Source organism: Mugil cephalus, chromosome 22, assembly GCF_022458985.1.
Source record: "Mugil cephalus isolate CIBA_MC_2020 chromosome 22, CIBA_Mcephalus_1.1, whole genome shotgun sequence".
Lineage (NCBI taxonomy): Eukaryota > Metazoa > Chordata > Actinopteri > Mugiliformes > Mugilidae > Mugil > Mugil cephalus.
In genome coordinates, this window is record NC_061791.1 from 14,071,991 (window position 1) to 14,092,263 (window position 20,273).

Here is a 20,273-nt window from a genome sequence, read left to right on the forward strand (position 1 = left end):
TCTGGGAGACCTTCGTGACAACTAATTAACTTGGTTTTTACCAACAAATTCCTCCAAACAACTCTCTCTTCCTGTGTCTCCCCAACCTGCATCACCATTACCGTAATGGCAGCCTTTTTTTCCCCCCAGAAAGCCAGCCACACTTCTAATTCTGTCTATCGGTGAGTTACGGTAATTCAAATACCGCATGCTTTTTTTTTTTTTTATGCGCAGGTAGAAGGTCTTAAAGGGTTAATGATTTATCTTTTTTTTTTTTAAAGCTGACTAAAGTTTGGTTCTGGCTTCATTTCGTTGTACCATACCTTTAATTTCTCCGATGTGCCCTGAGCCCATGGCCAAAAGTTTATCCTTCCAGTCCTTTGACAACAGCCTCTCAATGCTGGGGGCCTCTGTTTAGGGGAGGGGGGGAGGGGGGAGGAGGAGGGGAGAGGGGTGGGTGCAGAGGAGAGGGAGAGAGAGAGGGATTCAGTTGGCTGGCCAACATGACAATAAAGCTCATTTAAAGTCCATTTGCTGTAATAAAGGCAGCGGCAGCTCAGCCTAATGGCCGCATCAGCAGGAGAGAGAGGCAGAGCGAGGGGGGAGAGAGGGAGAGAGAGAGAGAGAGGAGCTGATAATCGAAAAGGGAGGAAATCTGAAAAACAAAAACAAGTGAGCAAAAGGGAAGGGAGCGAGAGAGGAGGCGACGCAAGATAAAGAGGGAGACAAGTGGAGGAGAGAGGGAGACAGAAAGAGAGAGGCTTTTTTCCCTCTCACCTGCTGCTAGAGAATCATTAGCCCTGTGGGCCCTGAGACAAAGAGGGCCTTAATGCACCCGCCACAATGGACACATTATCAGCTAGCCGCTTTGTTTTCAACACACCACACACACACACAGACACACACACACACACACACACACACCCCTGCACGGCCACACACGTGCGCACACACACACTCGCTAATTGCTAACTACGGTCGCACTCGCGCACAGATGCAGACGCGCACGCGGCGGGGGAAATGGAAATGTCACGCAGGCGAGCGAGGAGAGAGATCCTGGATGTGCGCACATGTACGGGCCCGGGAGAAAGCGCACCCAGGCGCATGAACGTACACAGGGACGCCGCCGCCGCCGCCGCCGCCGCCATCAGCCCACAGGCGTCACCCTGTTGACTGTTATTGACGCGAACAAAGGTGGGTGTGGGTGGGGTGGGGGGTTGAAACGATTGGACAAAGAAAGTGGGAAGCAAGGGAAGAGGCAGAGACAGGGAGCGGTTTATTTACCGGGAGCCATCTGCACTTGGGGATGCGAGGCCTAGCTAAGGAAAGGGGTTTTACACTTTGAGTGGGGAGATTAACCCTATCAGCCAACGCAAACACGCACACTCGAGTGCACAAACACCAGCAAAACACACTCGAGCGAGCTCACACACACACACTAACACACACGCTCCGACTTGCTGACAGCAGGCAAAAAAGTTTGTTCGTCCCCACCGGATTATTTTTCTTCTTTCCGCAACGACGAGACTGATTTAAGGAAGAAGAGAAAAAAAAAAATCTTAATCTTTCTGGTATGAGACAGCTTGCTCGCACAAACAAACACACATGTAGCCTACACACACACACACACACACACATGTTTTAATGCTTTCCACAGAGGGAGAGAGCGGGAGAGAGATGTCCGGTGTGTGTTGAGTCGAAACCGCTTAATGCTTCTGCTTTGCTTCTAAAAGAGACGCGGACGCACGCGCGCGCGCACACACAACGTATCTGCCACACCGCCACAACAAATCTTAAGTACTTTTGCTTGTCATCCGAAAAAAAAAAAAAAAACTTCTTTCTTTCCTCTTCATCCCTCTATATTTCCTCTGTCTGCGGCGGAGTGGAGCTGCAGGAACGAGAAACCGGCTGGAGATTTTCGGGATTTAAAGCGACACATGATAACGCGCGAAAGAGGCGCACGCTCCCTTCGCACACACACACACACAAAGCACTGCAGCGTGTCCTACATACTGTACTGTACTTCGGTTTGTGTGTGTGTGTCTGTGTCTGTGTATGTGTGTGTGTTCTCCTCTGGCCTCCCCTGAGGCCTGAATCAGGTCCTTTCCTCTGGCTCCAAGGCGAGAGCGTTCACGCCCCGCTGATCACAATAGGGACACATTCACGCTCTCAGCCAAGAGATCAATGCTGAAGTTCCAGCCGGTCCAAGAAGTCTCACTTTTTTTTTCTTTCTTTTTTTTTTTTCTTTCCTTTTCTCTTCCTTCCTGTCCTTGTCCTGGTCTGTCCTTGCACCCCGAGCCACTTATCCAGAAAGCCGACGTCCCTGATGTGCCCTAGTGCTTTCTGTCAGGGGCCGCCGTAGTCTTCGGGGAATCGGTTAGCAGTGGGATGGAGGTATGAGGAGGAGGAGGAGGAGGAGAGAACTGGCATGGATGGAGATTCTTTTGCAAAAACAGGGAGGAGTGAAAGAAAACATGCGTAGAAGGAGCAGAAGAAAGAGTGTACTCCCGTGTTTTTCCCCCCCTCGTGACAGCTGTCTCACCATCACCCCAACAGGTGCTATTAGCCCCTGGCGCTCCCTCTCTCTGCCTCTTTCTCTCTCTCTCTCTCTCTCTCTCCGTCTCTCGCCCCCCACCCCCCCACACCTCCTCAGCCGGCCCCCCTCCACCCCCCCTCCCTCAACAATGACAGGGGCTTTTAAGCCAAAGAGCTTTGACAAGTGAGAGGGAACAACAAATGGCAGTGTCGCCTGTTCTCTTTCCATTGCACTCCCTCTCTGTCTCCATCTCCTAGTTATTATTTTTATTTATTAACAGGGCTGCAGCCATTGTCCCCAGTGACAGGCCGGGGCCACTTTAACTATTAATAAAAGCCAAGAGGCTCTTTCATTGTGCGGCGGATGGCAAAATGCGCGGAAATGGGCAGGAGGGGGCTTAGGGGGAGGAAGAGGAGAGGAGAGGAGAGAAGAGAAGAGGAGAGGAGAGAAGAGAAGAGAAGAGAAGAGAAGAGAAGAGAAGAGAAGAGAAGAGAAGAGAAGAGAAGAGAAGAGGCTGATCGATGTGAACGCTGCGAGAAGTGAACCTCCACTGTCACCCGTGATAAAATACAAACGTACTCCACACAAGCGCGGGTCGTGTGAGTCAGTTAAAAGGTGCGTTTGGACACCTCATGAAAAACATCATCCTCCCGTGCGTTAGCTTTCCCAGCATGCGTTAGTGCCTACAACTATAGCCAAGCTCCCTCAGCTTTATTCAAAAAATGTTAAAATGCACCTGACTTGTGCGAGCGGCGCCCTGCGATATTTCAAGCGCTCCCTCTCATTTATAAAACCTAAGACTTCTCAACAGCTGGAAACGTCCAGCTCCGCCGCCGCCGCCACTGGCTAATTGGGGCCAAAGACCGCGCGATAAAGTGGAACGGCGCAACACTTTTGCCCGGTGTGTGTGGAAGTGTGTGTGTGTGTGTTAGCGTTGTGTGAGGTAAGCGGGTGGAGGTCGGTGCCTACGCAGGGGCGTGGGCCGCATATTTGCGGGGCGGGGTGCTGCGAGCCGAGGGCGAGGGGAGGATGCCCGTCTACCTCATGAGAAAAAAAAAGCTGCACTGTTTTCCGGGAGGATGTAAAGATTTGACGCCGCCTCAAAGGTGGCTGAAACGCAATAAAGCTGTGTTTACGTGGAATAAAACCCCAGCATGAGGTCATTTTTATTTATTTTTTAATCCCTATTAGTCGCCTTTGAGACGTTGCGTGTCCCTGCGATTGATCAGAGAGGTCGGAGCAGCTACAAAATCCACACTGCCTCGGCTTTGACCGTAAAAAAAATAAAAAAATAAAAACCCCGCCGCTGTATTTTCATGCGTAAGCGCACAAATTCATCGGAGGGTGATGTTCTGATTCGGATCCCGCGTGGCTGTGAGGGATTCTGGGAAAAGCAGAGGGGAGGAAAACGCTGACAATAACCCTGGAATCGGCGGCTATTATTTTGGCTCATTGGCTCAAACGGAGTCAAGCTGCTGCCCTGCAGCCGAGCCAAAACAACCCCGTCCACCTGCCGAGAGAGACGGAGAGGGAAACTGTGTGTGTGTGTGTGTGTGTGTGTGTGTGTTACAGCGAGCCCCCATCCGGCTTTTGGATCCACAGTAAGCTTTTGGTTTGGAAGCTGCTGGAGAGAGAATGAGAGAAGGAGGGAAGGAGGGAGAGAGAGAGAGAGAGATGGGAGGAGACTCTGACCAACCTCACAAACAATACCATCTCTCTCTCTCACTTTCTATTTTTCACTCAGACGTTTCTCCCTGAGTCACCACAAGCAGCCAGCGCTATTTTTCCTATTATCTCATATTTGTGAAGACTTTTTTTTTTTCAGAGGAAAAGGGGAGCGCGGGGCGGTGGAGGTGGAGGAGGAGGAGTTGTTCTGTGGAAAGAGAGAGAGAGAGAGAGAGAGAGAGAGAGAGAGAGAGAGAGAGAGAGAGACAGAGAGCCCGGGCCCTTGGGTACACAACAAAGGGGCCTCTGTGCCAGCGCCAGGCCCAGCCGGGCTCAGAGGAGGGTGGAGGATGAAGGAGGAGAACGAAGACGAGGAGGAGGAGGAGGAGGAGGGCCCACAGGAAAGGGCCCTGGCTTGGGACCCGTGGCCGGCGCTTATATCCCGAAAAACAGGCTCCACATTGACTCAGGCCTTGGCAGCAACAGGGAGGCTCCAGCTACTCACCCCCTCCCTCCCCGCCTTTCCCGTCTTCTTCTTCTTCTTTCTCCTCCTCCTCCTCCTCTGCTCCCCCCTCCCAAACTGAGCAGGGGTCAGCATTGAATAAGCAATTATACAAGCACTGGTGGAGTTTGTCTAAGACTGCCACCCTGAACACTGAAGTATTGAGATGGCAGGAAGGAGAAGCAGAGAGAGAGAGAGAGAGAGTAAGGGCGACACGCGAGCCGGCGGCCATGACACAGACGGAGGCTGTACGTTCACATGTCACCCGCGGATTAGGCCGTAACCACATCAGCATAAATCAGCGACACCTTAACGAGGTTATCGAAAACCGAATTAAAGGGAGGAGATCGGAATCGCCCCGCGGATTTATGGCTCTGATGTATCGGAGTCGATGCGAAGCCTCGGAAAGTTTTCGCATGTTAACGAACGCGGTTAGTCACGACGATTTCAAACAAAATAATAATAAAAAAAAATAATGAAATAAATAAATAAAAATGTCAGGGCGAAGCGTTTACCCGGTAATCTGGGTCATGCACTGTAATAGAAAGACTAATGGGCTCCAGTCTGAGAGGCACACCTGCACTAGACTCATGATTAAAAAAGGAAATGCTCAAGCTGCGCTCAACTATTTTTACACAAGCTGCCCGTCTTAATATTTCACCTGAAACATCAGAACCACACTGAAGAGTTTTATTTAATAGGAGAAGGGGAGAGGTAGCGTTACTATTTAATGCTACGAGCAAACTGAATCTTTCAGACGTAAAACGATCCAACTTTAACGCGCCGGATCCACCGCGCCACGGATGCGTTCAAAGGAACTTCAGAGGGGCGGAAATTTGGAGTACGGCTCCTCACTTATTCACACCCTCGCGGCGCCGCGGCTCCTCAGCCCGGGCCGCTCCCCTCGCGCCGGCACGGCCAACCGCGCTCCATTACGAAATGATGATGTTGATATTTTGATGATCAATTCATGTCTGGTTGAGCTGGGCCATGTGTCTGGACACATTTTCATCGATTCCTTCTAAAGACGGGCCAATCGTTCCAAAGCGGCGAGGGCCGTGCCAAGATTATGGGGAGGAAGGGAAAAAAAAAAAAAAAGAAGAAGAAGAAGGGGCACTATGCGGCTATACGGCGGCTTGAGAGATGGAGAGGGAGATGTATCAAAAAGCTTTTTGTCCAAGCCCACCTCACACCACCACCTCCGCAAGGTTAGCTGCTAAAAGTACCAATTACTGGCTTGTTGTTGGGGAGAACGGCGCTTGGCAACAGTTGCTGCGGCGGCCGGGCCTCTGTGTAAACACTAAAAATCCCTCCTCCTCACACTCCTCCTCACTTTCTAACCCCCTCTCAGCACTCCCACTGCAGCAGAGGATCGAGGAAGACCGCGTGTGGACTGTCCCCGGTCGGCCTCCGCGTCCAAGGCGACTTTTCATTCAGAAGCTGCTCCAACTTTAGTTATTAATAAACACCCAGACCGCTAGGCTAGGCTAAGCTAGGCTAGGGGGACACCGTCGCATACACACACACACAGACAAAACTGAAAGTGTCTGGCACACACTCGCACACACCGAGCAGCATGACATCGACTTCTGAGAGACTGTGATCCACCTTGTAAAATTAAGTTTTTATTTTTTTTGGGGGGTGGTGGGACATATGGTCCTCCCCTAAAGAACTGTGACAATCGCAGCCGAGTCTCCATTTTAGGGGCGACACACCTGTTAACGGAAAACACACAATACCACTTGCCAAAACACCTGAAGTCAGGCCGGGGAGGAGGTTTTATTTTAGTCTACTTAAAGTTTTAGTTAAAAAAAAAATTAAAAAAAAAAGGAAAAAAATAAAAAGCGAGCCGGCCGTGCTGTCAAAAACATAAAAAGCAGAGATACAACTCACACCAAACAACAGATGCACCCTCTCTTTTTTTTCCTCCTTCTCCCTCCTTCTAATATTAGGGATAGCATGGACGTATGGCAACATGTTTCCATTAAACGCGACGCTCTAAGAATAGGCCGCTGCACATAAAGCGAACATTTACAAGGGTGTCAGTCAACAATTTAATAAATTGAAAATCCATTTATCTGAATACAGAGTTCTGCCCTTCACTCCACTGCCTTTCCATAACAGATGGTGTTGTGGGTGCTTATGTCCAATTTGATTTGAACCAAACCCTCAGCCAATTTTTACACTGGCATGAAATCTCAGCGAGCCAGATCCACACACTGGCAGTCAGAAATAGCAGCGGAGAGGGCGCGACATTGTGAAAGAACGATGAAGGGCAAAATCTGGAGCGACATTCGAGAAAGTCGCAGAGAAACTTTCCTTGTTGTCTCATTTGTGTGTTGCGTGCGTGTTTTTTTTTCTCTCTCCCTTTTCTCCTTCCTCTCCTCCCTCCTCTGCGTGTTGTTTTTGTGCCGAGCTGGTGAAATTAGCGATGCTATCTTAATGCGGTGTGTGTGTTTTTTTTTGTTTGTTTTTTTTTTTTTCTTTTTGCGGGAGACGGAGAAACGTTCCTTTCACACACACACACACACACACACGCGTGCGCGCACACTGCATTTTCCCAATTGCCTCGGTGACCTCCATTATCATTAAATGCTGCTTGATAGCATCTAGACATTTGAATCCGCTGCGGACCAATTCAGCCCGGGCCCTGATAGCCGCTGCCACCGCGCCTTATTAGGGCCAAGCTGTGGGACCGAACACGGATCCCATTTTCATTTTACTGCCTCATACTTCACAGGCTGAAGAGACCGAGTGTCAACCGTGGCGCTGATAACCCCCAAATACCGCCCGCTAATTGCCCGCTTAACAAACACAGCCTTCACGAGAGACTTTTGAATAGATAATAGAGGTCCGCGCGCAACAATAGGTCACGCTGTATCTGAAATGTATTCGCGCTCGGAACAGAACAGCTGCTCTGACAAATATACAGACCTGTTTTTTTTTTTTTTGTTTTTTGTTCTCATGGTGTCAAAGGAAACCCCCCCCCCCTCCTCCGTTTGTAGATTTTCAGAGGTCAGAGAGGGATCGCGATGTAATCTTTCAACTTAACCGCGTAAATCGCCGAAATTAGGTTTTCAGCGACGATTTGCTTTCTTGCTAACCCAAACGCAATTTGCGTTACTCGCGAAAAGTTTAATGGGAAAAAAACCCAGAGCCGACCAATCAGATAAGGGCGGACGAATCAATAGAGGAACAAAAAAAAAAAGAAAAGAAACGGAGCGTACGCGTGTTTGTGTCACAACCTGGGAGGAGGAGAGGGTTAAAGAGTCGGGGGCGCCGCCGCTCTTCTAATGCACATCTCTCCCTGTCAAAAGCATCCTGTTAAAGTGGGCCAAGGCATGTGCACCGGTGTGTGTGTGCGTGTGTGTGTGTGTGTCGTACACACTCAGGCTGCTGTAATGGAAAATGACACTTGCAATCTGTCTCGTGGCAATAACCCCTCTTCAGTGCTCTTGTCTCCACTCCACGCATCACACACACGCGCGCGCACTCAGCGCCTCTGTCACCGCGGCAGCCCCCGGGGCCGTCCTTGTCACCGCACAGCTTTATTGCATCACTTTAACGTGACAACAAAAGAAGACGTTGTGCGTCGGGCCTGCCGTGTGTGTGTGTGTGTGTGTGTGTGTGTGTGTGTGTGTGTGTGGAAGGGGGAACGGACCCACGCATTAACTGCGCCGTAGACAGACGGAGAGAGGCGCGCGCGCGCACGCACACACTCGCAGCGGCGTTTTCTCTTGCGAGTCATGACATTTTTCGTCTGCCTGTCAAAGCAATGACAGAGAGACAGACAGAACAGCAAGACACTCCTGACACACTAATGCTGTTTTGCATGTTGGAAGCCTATTCAAACAGCGCTGAGCCGCGACTTTAACCTCCTCTGCGTGTGTATGTGTGTGTTTGTGTGTGTGTTTGTGCTCGGAAGGCTGACGGGTGAAGACTGTTATTTCTGATGCTATCATAGTTTTGGCCCCGTGTCGGCCCCTTGATTGACAGCTGGCTTGGCTTTAGAGTGGCGCAGGAGGAGGAGGAGGAGGAGGAAGGGCCCGCCCATTCCGGCTAACGGCGTCGACGCGCTTCTGTCGTCTGCCGGAGCCTCGGTATCCGTCCCTTTTTTTTTTTTTTTGCCTCCCCCCTCGATGTGTGAACGCTTGTTCCATCTGCCCGTCGACCGGCTTCAGACGGAGCGCGCTGCGAAAAGTCTCAAGAATAGCCCGCATTGTCCCAGCGTGCCGCTCAAAGACAGGGCGACAGACATGTGAGAACCATTACACCGGTGGCAACAACAGTCCAAACAACGCTGGAATGTTCTGCTGACTAGCATGTGTGCGTTTTGATTCGGGCTGACTGTTTGCGTGGCTGACCTGTCACCGCGCTCCCATTATTCATTCAGTGTCTCTCCTTGTAAATCTTTCCCTACGCCCGAGTTTTCCTGGCAAGGCCTGCGTCGTTCTTAGGCGAGGGGGGAAAAAAAAAAGAAAAAAAAGGAAGGTTCGACCAGTTGATGAGAAAAGCCCCGTCAATAACGCCTGATGCTAATTGATGATGCACCGTGTCGAGACGCGCATTAAGCGGAATAGGGGAAAGCTGATGAGATGCAATAAAAGTCCGGTCGGCCAAAAGTCAAACCGGGGCTCTTGGTATCAGAGCCCTGTTTGTTGGGAAGATGCTCGCGGCACTTCAGCATGAGGAGTGTAACGCGGCTCGTAAGGAGAACGGGGCTTTCCAGCTTATAATACAATAAATGTCATAATTTAATTAAGGTTACCTTGAGACTGAAGCGAACGCGCACGGGGGAGGAGCGGCGAAACGGGCGAACTGCAGTTCAGCTAATCGCAAGTGTGACGGTTTCCGGACCAGTGGTCGCGGGTGGCATTTTATTTTTCAACAGAGCGCGATACCAACTGTCCGCTCACCAGCAATGATTTTATGATCACATTATTACACACTGCTGGTTGGGAAATATACAAGGGGGTTACCTAGGCAACCAGAGTTTGGAGCATCCACTAACAACAAACTGAGGAGCGACTGGCAAGAAGAGAAACTGATACACACACACACATATATATGTGTGTAATGACGAGGCTTTATAGTGTAACAAATTGCAAGTGCAGGGTTTGTAAGGCAGTCTGAGTTGCATTCTGGGAATTGTAGGAGAAAGCTGGTTGATTCTGATCGCTAAATTCTAATCTGTTTCCAGCGATTTCTGTGACCACTTGGGATTCACTAAGACGCGAAGATCACTTTTGAGAAAATCTGTCATTTCAATACACATACTTCGACGCTAGATAATCCCTTCCAAAAAAAAAAAGAGACGTTAGCTTTAAGTCAAAGCGCCACACGGACCTCGGAGCGGCCCGACTCCTGCAACTCAGCGCTCTCAAATTTCAGACTGTTCTCGGCCTAAAACAGAGTGGCATATCTGGCAAAACACAGATTAAGCTATCCACTGGAAATAATTAATAATTACAGTAACTAATGAATGATTTAGGATGTTTATCAAATTAGGCCTGCTCTTCTGTTAACATATTCTGGTCTGTCTTTTATTAGATCAAGCCTGCGTTAACCACATCACTCGTGCCTTTATCGGAACATGTGAATTGTGTCACTTCGAATTAACTTTATTGGTAAATATCTTTTTTATTGCCACCCTTTGTAGAGTTCCCGCGTCTATAAAACATTCCTTTCTGCGTTTGACCTCTTCTTCTTCTTCCTCCTCCTCCTCCTTCCACCGTTCCTCCGGCAGGACACCCATGACTCTTTGAGAGGGCTAATTGTCTTAACTACGTTTGGCTCGGCGGAGACTGGAGACTACAGCGGGGTATGATAACCTTGGAAATAACCTTATTAGTGTAATTCAGCAAACCAACAAAATGGAGGGCGGGATCCGCAGTGAAATACGGTTCAGATGGCGGGCCCGCGGAGAGGGGTCCGCGAACGCTGCGCTTGGCCCGTGTTTCCCGCAAAGTAAACCGAGCCGTCGGTTTAGGGCAGGGCGCGCACAGAGGGCTCAATGTTAGAGAGCGCGTTGGGGCGCGTGCTCTTTTTCCGGGCGCGGGAGCGCGTCAGGCGAACCGACCCGACAAACAAGTGTCCAGTGTCTCGGCGACGACTCCTTGAACTACAATCACAAGACTCTCCGGCCTCTAGCGAAGCTCGCGAACAAACATGAGTTCAATTTAAAAAGAGGGAGGAAGAAAAAGCGTGCGAGGGACGCTCCCTCCGAAGCTCTGTGACTGGAGACTCTACCCACATCTGAAGCCGCCTCAAATAGCGCCGCTACGCGCCACTCGCACACCGCTGGTCATTGATATTCATAGTTAATCATCACTTTACTCACAAATTTTCAACAAGGAGCCGCTTTCTAAATTTAAAGCGGCTGTCGGGCGGGAAAGGAGCGTGGGAGGAGGGAAGGGAGGGGGGAGGGGGCGTCCACTGCCAGAAAGACGGTGACGCATGCAGACATCAAACACGCGCAGGCCTCGCACTTACGAGGCGAAAGTTTGGTCTGAAAATAAAGCAGGTAGGGATGAGCGGGAAAGAGCCTCCGGAGCGGCCGCGGGACGGAGCGACTTGGAGGAAAGAAAGGAACGAGTGAGCGGGGTGAGGGAGGGGTGGGGGACGTGGGAATAATGCGTCGCCTTAGGAATGGAGAGTTTTGCAAACACGGTTGCAGCCCGAGCTAATAGAGGCAGCCTCACTGGAGGTTTGCTCAATAAATACTCAACTAAACCCATTGTTGTCCATTAAAAACGTGCTGGAAATTGGACTTTTTCTTTTTAACAAGCGTGCTATTCAAAATTTGAACAATATCTGTTAAATATTTGTACACGTTTCAGATTTGACAGATCTGAGAAGTACGGTTTGAGATCTGTGACTAGCGTTTTTCATGATGTTTTCCCAAACAGCTGCTTAAGTATTTAGTGAACTAGTCAAAAGAATTGTAAATCTTCACCATCCCTGAGTGACAAATGGAAGTATTTAATCTAGCGGGCTCCTTTCGCTTCAAAGTGATGCAAACCAGAAGAATTGTAGCAACCGCTCAGGGAGTCAAGATTACCCTGTGAGGTTAGGGGACTGCACGGAGTCGTATTTTCTGTCTACGAAACGCCCTCATCATTCAAACTCTGTGCTCCCGCTTCATGATGTAAATTTTCCGTTAAATATTAGTTTTTATATCAGGGTCTTCAATGTTTTTCAGGCCAAGGACCCTCAGACTGAAGGACAGATTAAGTAGGGACCCACCTACCTACTATATGTGTTCTATATTAAACTCAGCCTAGTGTCTATTTATTTATAAATATATATTTGTGGGGGGAAATAAAAAAAAATAAATAAAAAAGTGTCTAATCAACCAAATATTTTGCGACCTCACTGCCGCACTTCCATGGACCCCCTAGGGGTTGCGAACCCCCTGTTGAAGACCTATGCTTTATATGGAAATCCATGTAACAATTAACAATTTAACCTGAATATAAAATAAAAACATCTCCTCAACGCTTAAACTTTGCAAAATCAAAAAAATAATACAGAACTTCTACGAGCTTCAATAATTAAGACAAACGGGCTGCGTGCAACTGACTGTATTAATGATCACTGTAGTGACATGTCATATACCCAGTGATGTTCTGGAAAGCCTACAGCAACACACACCTGGGTTACAGACAAGAGAGGCACACAACAGCTGATTTGCTTTGTCAGTATTACAATGAGCCAGGAGGCCAAGTGTTTGTGTGTTAGCCCGTGTGCGCACGCTTCCATCTGAGTGTGTCTGGATGTTTGAATGTGTGCGTGTGTGTGTGCGTGTGTGTGTGCGCGCGCGCGAGTTTGTGTGTAGGTGACAACTCCAGCCCCAAACTGACTGGCATCTGGCGGTGGCAGTTGTTTTAACAGCTGAGCTGACAGCATTAATCCGAACGCACCCAAATCAAAAGGAGACAACACCTGTTCACTGCTCCTGAGCCCAGCCGAGGAAGAGACGAGGGAGGGAGGGAGGGAGGATGGAGAGGGAGGGAGGGGAGATGAGAGACAGAGCGAGAGGGAGAGAGAAGTATGAATGGATGCAGGGTGGATGGGGAGTGATTAGAAGCAGGTGGAGAGAGTGATGGGGACAATGGGGGGAGGTAGAAAGAGAGAGAGATAAGACGGAGGTGGCAGAGAGGAAACTAGAGGATGGGATGGATGGAAAGGAAGGGATGAGAGGGAGAGATGAGGCAAAAAAAAAAAAAAACTGAGTGGATGGGGAGAAGACGATGAGAGCGGGCACGCTGCCAGGCAACACACACACACGCTGCACTCTTTCCCTTGAGCGAAGCGGAAAGGGGCAGTGGGCCAAACGAGCAGGGAGGGGTGACAACAGAGGGAGGGGAGGGGAGAGGTGAATGGATGGATCCTACTGGGAAACAGAAAGAGAAGGAGAGAGACGGATGGCGAGAAAAGAGGAGAAGCCGGCAGAGGAGCGCAGGCAGAGAGCATCGGAGCCCGGCCGAGCCGAGCGGCAGCGGAGGAGGAAGGGAACGCAGCTGAGGAAGAGAGGGGGGGGGGGGTGAGATGCTTGTCTCCCAACATCTGGCTCAAATAAGGCCGGGGTCGCGCTGTGGGCTCGGGTCGCGAACCCTGAGGCTGACAACACAGACACCACCACTTCATCTGCGAGCACCGCCCTCCGCCCCGGGGCAGCCAGAGGTTAATTAATAAAGACCCCGCGGCTTCAAAGCCTGACGCGCTGACGCGGCCGAGGGACCGGATGACTGACTGGCTCCCCGGCCGCCCGAGCAGACGTCACACCGGCGGAGCGGCCCCGCCGCGTCGACTGCCGAATGACTGACTCGGTGACTCAAGCGCTAAAAAGCTGCACCACCTTAGCATCCGCCGTATAGGAAGGAGTGGGGACGGCGGGGGCGGGTGGGTGGTAGGCGATTACGCGGATCGCTGGCACGCGTCCACTCGCCGCCCCGGATTCATCATCGGGGAGCTGTGACTCCTCGATCGGGTCAGCCGGGCGGGCGTTCGTCACCGCGCGCGTGGTGTCAACCCCACTGTACCGTATATGTTTTTATTCGCATTCTAACAAGAGCTCAGCGGCGGTGGCGCACACCAACTCCATGCCTCTAATCAGGCTGTTAAAGCCCCCCTACATCCATGTCAGGCCTGAAATCCTGCGCTGGACGCTGCTGACATGGGTGATGTGGGACTACAGCTCTGATGCTTTCACATGTGTCGAAGCCGAGATGTGAAATTGCAGTAAGCAGATTGAGCTACTTTGTACACAAGCTTACATGGATTATACAGAAGAGTGCAGTCTCTTCCTCCTATATATTTATATATTAACATGAGGCATGTGGAATTCCAGACAGGCCTGTATATATATGTGTGTGTATGTGTGTAAAGTATATAAAAATAGTATACGCTGTAAGTATTCTCTTGCAAAAAACAGTCGCGGCTAATAAGCTCTATCACAGAGATTACTTACAGGCTATTTAAAGTACATTATAGCCGGCAGTAAGCTTACACGCTGCCACGAAGGTGCCACGAAGGCGTAGACGTGCACCTGCAGTACGGGACCTCTATGTGGGTCACAAGCAAACATAAGCGAGTTCAAGCATGTGCATGAACGAAGATTAGTGCAGATGCACGCCTCATAAAACGGGTGGAATCAATCTCACTTTAAACCGGAGGTGCCAGGAAATTAGCTCGTCTTGCCATGCCTGGTGTTTAGCCCGGCTGATTTGTACGATTTAGAGAGCATCTTGTTACATCCAGATTTATTTATTTTTTTGTGCTGGTTTCCTCTGTGTAACTGACATGTGAAATGAAACTCTAATATCTTCATATGTATGAAGCAGGGGTTAAAGTGTACAATGACATTTTTGAAATTTTATTTCGACACAATACACCATAAGGTATATTGTTTCAGATATTTAGCAGGCAATGAGCAATGGTGTACTTTCATTCATGCAGAGCAGGGTCTTCAACGTTTTTCAGGCCAAGGACTGATGAGATTAAGTAGGGACCCCCCACCTATTATATGTGTTCTATATTAAACTCGAGCTAGTGCTATTTATACAGTATTATTATCATTTTGCATTCAATGTTAAGATATCCCTTTACTAAAATATGTTGGATTCATGTTAATGCGTACTGAAAATTTTTAATTTGTGGGGGAAAATTTAAAAATTTAATAAAAAATGTCTAATCAACCAAAGTTTCTGCGACCCCCCTGCAGTGCCTCCACGGACCCCCCAGGGGTCACAGACCCCCTGTTGAAGACCTATATCTCATCCCCTTACTGAAATATGTTGGATTCATATTAATGGTTATTGAAAATTTTAAATTTGTGTGGGAAAATTTCAAAATTATATAAAAAATGTCTAATCAACCAAAGATTTTGCGACGCCTCCTGCAGTGCCTGCGCAGACCCCCTAGGGGTCACCAACCCCCTGTTGAAGACCTGTACCTTATCACTTTACTAAAATGTGTTGGATTCATATTAATCCGTACTGAAAATTTTAAATTTGTGGGGGAAAATTTCAAAATTTTATAAAAAATGTCTAATCAACCAAAGATTTTGCGACGCCCCCTGCAGTGCCTCAGGGGGCCCCCTAGGGGTCACCGACCCCGTGATACAGAGTACGTATCGAAGTGATCTTATTCTCACACTCACATACTGCACATTTCAAGTCATTTCAAGCACAAATACCACAGCTGATCATCACAGGCCACAAACGCATCAGTGTCGAGCAACTTCTCGAACCTATTCCGCCAGTCATTTAAAGTTAACTCAGGAACGCCTTCGCTTGCTCGCGCGCACGCAGCTATGAAATCCGCATGTTGGCGGCAACGTCTGGAAACCTTGCAGCGACGCGACACCTTTTTATATTTCGCCGTGGCACGGTGTCAAGAAGAGAAACCAAGCATTTCATTCCAAAATGCAACATCCACCTACTCACAAAGTAACTGCTGGTATGTCAGTAAACTACTTAATGGAAGATTGTTGAAGTTATTGGCTAACTTGACAATTCTTCTTGCGAAGTAAAAAAAAAACAAAAAAACAAACACAAAAATAAAATAAGTGTTGGAGGGTGCAGTCATCCGGCCTTTTGAAAACTGGTTGAACTCCAAACATCAATTGCTTTTTTTTCCCACAGTGTTTCTCGGAGTGGTTTTGTTGCTTAAGTGCCTCAATGAAAAGTTTTGAGATTTTTCTCTGCATTTCATATCCCTTTGATAAAGCAATTGAGGGACAAATGGAAGTCAGCGCACTCTGCACAAAACTCATTAATCTTGCAGCCATTTTGCAGCATAAAAACATTCCTCCGACGCTCCATGGGAATGGGAGAAAAGACCAAGAAAGGAACATAACAGAAAAGGGAGGAAAACAACAACCGGGGCTGTGCAAATGAAGAGAGTTTATGAGAAAGCTGAATAGATAAATCATGGATTCCACTGATTTGGTCATGGGACATGATGCTGAATGGAAGTGAATGGGCGGATGCCAACACACTGGGGCCTGTCTAATATTTGGGAGTCGGTGACAGGAGGCCTTTATGCGGGACAGTCTGACTCACACAGAAACACAAACATATAGTGCTTGTGAAACGCACCGATGAAAAACACAACACCTCAGCTGCCCACCTGGTCGCCAGGTAGCGACACGCAAACGCTTGCACGCGCACACACCGCACTGTAAGACGGTCAGAGCGCGAGCGGCCGACAACAGCTAAGCCATGGAAGCTCCGTCTGATTCATGAACCTCCAGCCTTTGTCCTTAACTTAATGCCACACCGGGGGGGCCAATAACACACACGGACACACACACACCTTCAGAAAAACCACAGGACCCTCTCCCTTCTGTCTAAGCCCCTTTATGCTCATGTATCGGACAAAAGCTGGGGCACTGCCCCCCCCTCTTCGCCAAAAAAAAAAAAAAAAAACGCGAACGCACGGACACACACAGGCACGGCGCGCACCCACGCACACACTCGCGCCATTCATCTCCTTAATATCGCTCATCTGGACCGGGAAGAATGGCCCGAAAGGAGTTTCATCCCCACCGATTGTCTCGCACAAGGCTGGAGAGAGAATGCGACGTTGAAAAGCGGACGCGAAACAATTCAATAAGAAAAGTGACTTGAATGCGCCTTTCATCAAGCCAACAATGGCCAGGCCCACAATAGGCCTCAGGTTCGCCCCATGACGTTGCCTGATTCTCATGCCACGAATGGGAAAGAAGAATGAGGAAAAAGGAAAAAAAAAAAAAAAAAAAAAGAAGTCCGAATTGACTCGATTTGAATTGTGAGCCATGTCCATGATGATTTTTTTTTTTTTTTCTCGTCCTCCCCCCCCCCACCTCCCGTCGCCTCCGCAACAAACGCTGTGAAGTTAACTGACACAATGACACCCGGATAACTGGGAAGAAGGAGAAATTAAAAAAAAAAAAAAAAAAAAAAAAGGAAGCGAAACGATGCCGTCCGAACAATGTCTGAATTTGACCGCTGACGGCTTTCTCTTCCTCTGCCGGGTCACGGAATCAGCGGCGAAATTGTTAAAAAAAAAAATCAAAAAAACAAAAAACACACACACCGCCAGGGTTCAAGGCAGAGCCGGCTCCGCGAGGGTGACGGGAAGTTCGAACGCCGGCCGCGCACTTTCAAGCTCTTTAATTGGCGAACAGGAGGACACATTTTTTTTTCTTCCTCCCCTTTTTCTCGCTTCATCTCTTTGCTTTTAGTGAATAAAATAGTGGGAAACAAAAAAAAACAACAACAACAATTCTCTCTTTCAACCTCCCCTTCTGTTTCATTTCACTTGCCTTTCCCTTTTTTCCCAGAGTGAGAAGAATAATCGCGGCAAACAATGGCGGTGAGAGTCCTGCTGCACTTCATGTTAATTTATACAACTAACTAATTACCAACAAAGGGTGGAAATCACATAAAGACGTTCGCCCGCTCCCACGCTAGGGCTGTGAACCTGCTGCTGTGTGTGCGCTCGAGTGTGTGTGTGTGTGTGTGTGTGTGTAGTCCACAAATTCCCCTCAGGGATCTGTGCTTAAAAGTCGGAGGTCCATGTGATGACTCGCGAGGGCTGTATATGTCATTGTTGATGTTTATAGTGTGTGTGCATATGTGTGTGTGTGCGTGTTTGACATACCCCCACCTCCCCCTCTCCCTCCCTCCCTCCCTCCCTCCGAGATACCAGAGAAGAAGAAGAAGGATTAAGCAAAGTGAAGAGGAGGAGGAGGAGGAGGGGGAGGTTGGAGGGCTGATGGACGGATGAACGAGAGACTGCCTCGATCCCTCCACTTCTTCTGCATTTTTTTTTTTTTTTTTTTTTATCCCTTTCATTCTGTCTCTCCTTCTTCTTGGCAGAATGTATCCGCCCTTCCCATTGTCACCCATTGGAGTGTACAGAGGCGTGAGGGAGCTCCGGCCACCGTGTGCTTGTGTGGCACAATGGCCTCGCCTAAGTGCTGTCCTATAAAATGCCTCAATGCTCTCTAAAAGCAACCCCTGCGTTCCCTCCATGCCTTGAAAGTAGATGAAGTGCCGTGTGTTTGTATGTGTGTGTGTGTGTGTGTGTGTGTGTGTGCATCCGTCACTGAGTTGGCATTTTCAGTACGGAAACCGGTGCCCCGGAGCGGAGAGCACGCTCAGCCGTGAAACGCCCGTTTCGGCCGACCCCCGAGGTTGCGCGCGCGGCCGTGAACGTCGTCGTCGTCGTCGTCCGGCGTGCACGCAGCCGTCCGGCCCCGTCTCTCGTTTCCCCGCACGTGCGTCCGAATTGAAAGCCATAAAACGCGGCGGCGAAAAAGGGGCCTGACCCCAGAGGTGCCGCAATGTTGCCGCCTGCTGACCCCGATGATGCGACGGACACCGAAGACGCGTAATCAGGGGCGGAGTTATTACTCGGACTGCGGTTCGCTCAGTTAGCAGGCGGAGGTCAAAAATCAATCAATTAGCGCGCCGGGGACGTCCGCGTCTGACCTTATTAATTCAGGAAACATGGGATGTATTTACCCTCCTACTGTCTTCACGTCCATCATGCAACTTTTGTCCTCATGGACCTAATTTAACCTGCAGTATTTGACTTTTTAGAAAGCCTAATCGACTTCTTTTTTTAATATATTTTGGATACGTTTGTCTTTTTTAAACCATATTTAGATAAAATGATGTGATATAGAAACTTTAAGGACAAATCTGAGTGTGAAAAGTTTCAGAACATCAAGAAACTGAGGGGGAAAAAAAATGCTGTTCGCTAAGGATTTAATTCTTGAAATCAGATTTTCTTGTTTTTCCGAAGTCCTAACGCTCTACAGCAACTGCCGGGCTTACACATCGCACACCGAGTGATGCATCATGAAAACTAAAAAAAAAATACGCTCGGTCAGAAAGCACGCGCGCTCAGAAAAGGCCCTCGCCTCGCCGAGAATCTCTTGTTTATTCCGCGGGTCGCAGCTGAGGCGGCCGCGCGGCAGCGGACGAAGCCATAAAACGTCCCAGAGGCGGCAGAGCCCTGGTGACGGGTAGCTGCGGCTGGGTAGCAGAGGGTCAACAGACGGGTTCCGGAGACGGAGCTCAGCTGGCACTTAATGCGCGAAGCCACTTACAGTCAGAGCTGCCATGCAGCGAGACGAGAGGGGAGAGGAGAGGAGAGGAGAGAGGAGAGGAGGAGAGAGGAGGAATGAGTGTCTGGTGAAAGTCCAGGGCAGTGGAGGCGCCACTCCAGGGGCCGAGAGGAACATCTGTGCCCCATTTAGTGATGTTTCCTCTCCTTTTTAATTTCCTTCATTTTCTTTCCTTATTTTACAGACTCTATCTATCTATCTATCTATCTATCTATCTATCTAGGTGTTTTCCCACTGCTGAGCTAATAGATTATCACCGGGTCTTCCTCTGTGCCACAGGGGTCGCGAGGGGTTAAATGGCGAGCCCGAGCCAGCCATCCAGGTGTGTGTGTCTTCAGAGTCACCCAGGTGCGTGCACTTGGTTTTAGCCCCGGCTCTCCTCTCGACCCGGCGCCCCCCCCCCCCCCCCAGCTCTCCGCTCTCATTACTCCGCGTAATGACACGCGCGCACACTCCAGCACGGGCCCCTCGCCCCGGCGGCCTCTCTCTCTGCGCCGAACACACGAACACACACACACACACACTGACGGCGCGCGTGCGTTTCTGCCGGAGAGTCGGGGTGGATCTCCCGGGTAGCAGGTGGCCGGTCGGAGAGAGCCAGGAGATGAATGGCGAGAGCGGGAGAGCGGCGGAGCATGGTCGGGCCGGGCCATGGGGGACAACCCGGCGAGTCATTTATTAGAGGCGAGCACCTTCGCTCGCGCGCGCGCACCCTCTCCCTAACACACACAAAACAACGCGCGTCTCAAGTACATATGCAAATACACAAGTGTACACGCTCCCAAAAGGCTTCAGCAGCACGCCCACTGACCTAGTATCTACCGCTCTCCATTCATCTCGCCTAAGTAGAGCAACACTAGCCACAGACACTAAAACTAAATCTTTCAAAGTTAAGGAGCGTGTGTGTGACCGCGCTCGCGCATGTGTGTGTGTGTGTGATGTCTAGCTCTGAGCCAGCCTTCGATACG

At 49.6% G+C, this 20,273-nt stretch overlaps 1 protein-coding gene across 8 annotated transcripts in view; it reads right to left on the reverse strand.

The window, feature by feature from the left end:
* sox5 (SRY-box transcription factor 5) overlaps positions 1-20,273 on the reverse strand; it is an 84,047-nt gene that overhangs the window by 41,827 nt on the left and 21,947 nt on the right. For 5 of the 8 annotated variants that reach the window (XM_047574788.1, XM_047574791.1, XM_047574787.1 and 2 more), the window contains exon 4: positions 303-389. The exons of the other annotated variants lie outside the window; for them this stretch is intronic. In XM_047574788.1, the coding sequence (XP_047430744.1) occupies positions 303-389 (87 nt within the window). The remainder of the gene's footprint in view (positions 1-302; positions 390-20,273) is intronic. 8 annotated transcript variants of the gene reach the window in all.